Genomic DNA, 2,969 nt, shown 5'->3' with positions numbered 1-2,969 from the left:
TATATATATATATATAATAAATAATCTTAATCATAACTCTCTAAGCTCTATCGTGTAAACTCCCTCATTCTTCTCCTCCTATACAGAATATACTTTTGGATCCCCAATCTCCAATGCAATTATCCTTTTGCTCCAGCAAAATTAAATAAAGATGAGGAGGAGGAAATGAGGCATTTTAGGGCTTGATTTCTCCTAGGGTTTAATCATAAGCGCTTTTTGCTCCAAGCAAATCTAAAAGGAAAACGAGGAGAGGAGAAAACGCGGGAGTTTACGGCTCGATTTCGCCAAACGGTTTAATCAAAAGCACTATATGTAATCAAATTACATTATGAATTTGACCAATGCCCACACCATAGGTAAGGTTCTCCCTTCTCCAAGTCTTTTGATCTTTTTATGTCTATAATTTTCCATTTCAATTAGGGCATTGCTATTATATGCAAAATTTTTGTAATTGTACATGTTTTCAAATTTCGTTTAGGTGAGTGTGGCATAATTTTCTTTTTTTCCCAGTAGATAAATTTTAATGGAATAGGGTTAAAGCATAATTTACATTCCATTCTTAGATAGAAGAATGGTGTAACAACTTAAAGAATTTACTGCAAGTGCAGAGCAGAGTAAGTTTCTTCTACAAGTCAATGTATAAGGTATACAAATTTTACTACTACTGATTTGAGAGTCAATAGAAATTCTAGGCTTCTTCTAGTTTATGAAATGTTTTGCAGAGTGTTATGGTATCTAGCTTTATTTTTTATTTTGAAACTGAAAGTTCTAAGGTTATGTTTCTCAATTATGTTGGACAGGTGAGTGGAGGTTATGGTTTTATAGCTTTTTTAGTATTTTGTTTTTCATTATTATTTTTTACTTTTCAAAAGAAACAGTTAATTGCCAATATTATTTTGAATTATTAGGATGTCCTGCTCGATCTGGTGGTTCTACTCAGCCTGTGATGTCTCAAGTAAAAGTGAATTTCGCCTATCACTAAAGACAATGTACCTGAGTCCCTAATAACCCTGGGGTGATAACAACTATTCTATATAATGTCTTCATGAGTTTTGAATACATACATCACTGATTGAATCCATAACAAGGTCAGTCACTCCACTTCATAGCTTTTATATCAGGTAGCTACTTTTTTCAATTCTTCGCATGTTCTTTTCAGTGTAAAGTTTGTATCTTTATTAATCAATTGAAAAAACCTCAGTTGTGTTTTCATGATTTATGGTGATAGTTAGAGGGTAATTTTTAGTTGGATGATTAAATTATGAAATAACTTGTGTAAATTTGTCAATTAGACCCAAAAATAGTTGAATTTTCAATACAGATTTGGTTTTTAATTATGGGTCCGATTTGTAATATATAATATTACTTATGTATCCCTGCTGCTTGTTAATTCAAAAGAAAATACCGATGTTGACAGTGAGCACAAAAAAGAAGTCATTGAGGGATTTCCAAATAGGGAACATAAGAAAGAATTCACAAAGGAAATTTCTCCGGATGAACCATAGAATGAATCAAATGATCAAGAAAATAGTCAGAGACCTTCTTTGTCAGATTCTGTAACTCCCAGTGAAGGTGGAAGTCTTAAAAAGCATTCTATCAGAATCTTTCTTTGTGACCAAAACATAGATGAAGGTCTAAAGAGGGTATCTGATTCAGTTAATGAACTTGATTTAGTATATGTTTATGACATGTTAAACAATGGAAATACTGAAACCTTTACCATACAATGTCAAAGATAGACATGATATCCCTCTACTAAACATGGATCAAAACTATCCTAATATAGTGATATTGTAATGTGTGATAGCTTACTGGCTATTCATGAACCGGTTGTGCGTATGAATTGAAACCTCTCATCTTTTCGTTGTCCCTAGTGATGGTCATGCCTTAGTGGAGTGGCCAGGTTCTAAAACAATCATTCAATAGGAAGCTAGCTGGAGGTTTAGGTTTAATATAGTAGGAATTATCTACTTATTGTCAATATGATGTTTTTTCCTTCTTTGTTAACTGATGAATTTACTGCACTCAAACTTCTGAAACAGTCTGTCTGAACTCTATGAGGTAGTGGTAAAGTCTACATGCACTCTACCCTCTCTAGACCTCAGTTGTGGGACATCACTGGGTATTTTGTTATTGTTGTTTAGGCACAAGATGTCCACATTTGCCTAAAGATCAGAAGATAAAAAGGTGTAGCTTCATATGTTAGTTGTAATAAGCAATTTCCTATTATGAAGGAGGATTATTGTAAAGTTAATAGATATATTTCAGGTTTTTGAGTGATTAGAAATAATTTCTCCCTTTGTGTTTTTAACTTCTTGAAAAGAGATTTCACTTGGTGTGTTAGACCCAAATTTCAGCTCTTGTTCATTAATATAATCATTTAGTGAGATGACATGTTAGTATTTTTTCCTCAGGCGAAAGCTCATGAAATTGTGAAGTTGATGAGTGAGAACGGGCATTTGAAGTCTTCTACTATGGACTTGCAAGTAAGCTCCCATCTTTTTAAAGTTCCTTTAAATCTTATTAAATCAATTTTCTTGAAAGGTCATTATGTATGTGTATATAAGAGGCATTTGCCTTCATAAATAAAACATCAATCTTCCACTACTCTCTTCTCTCTACAATATTTCTCTTTAACGCTTCCACCCAAAATTGGTATCAGAGCTAGCTAGTTAAATAATAACTATGGAAAATTCTGGAGCTACAAATCTACAAAAACAGGTATACACTCTTAAATTTATGAGTAGCTAAACAAATTTATTCCTGAAAATCTCTTGTTAATTATAATTATTTATCATGTTCTAATAATGTTATAATAAGCATCTTTAGAAGGTTTGCTACAGAAATATTCTATGAACAAGTATGCCCAGACTATGCCATCCTAAAGTTGAAACCGGTAGGCAAAGAAGGCCGTTTAGGGGAGTAAACAGAGTTGAGGCGCTGTTAGGGTAACTAATCAAAGAAGAAAG

At 32.9% G+C, this 2,969-nt stretch overlaps 1 protein-coding gene across 4 annotated transcripts in view; it reads left to right on the top strand.

Annotated features, from left to right (window-relative positions):
- The first annotated feature begins 37 nt into the window (after positions 1-37).
- The window catches only part of LOC107025659 (uncharacterized protein At3g06530-like), a 12,325-nt gene continuing 9,393 nt past the window's right edge, over positions 38-2,969 (top strand). For 3 of the 4 annotated variants that reach the window (XR_003579285.1, XR_003579287.1, XR_003579286.1), the window contains exons 1-3: positions 38-356; positions 909-1,088; positions 2,415-2,486. Coding sequence is in view for 1 of the 4 variants with exons in the window: in XM_015226421.2 (XP_015081907.1) it covers positions 2,394-2,486 (93 nt within the window). In the remaining 3 variants the exon portion in view is untranslated. Of the gene's footprint in view, positions 357-908; positions 2,487-2,969 lie in introns of all 4 variants that reach the window. The other variant, XM_015226421.2, reaches the window with a different exon arrangement.

This window comes from Solanum pennellii, chromosome 7 (genome assembly GCF_001406875.1).
Source record: "Solanum pennellii chromosome 7, SPENNV200".
NCBI classification, from domain to species: domain Eukaryota; kingdom Viridiplantae; phylum Streptophyta; class Magnoliopsida; order Solanales; family Solanaceae; genus Solanum; species Solanum pennellii.
The sequence above is the reverse complement of the archived record's forward strand: the minus strand, read 5'-3'. Positions and strand labels throughout refer to the sequence as shown.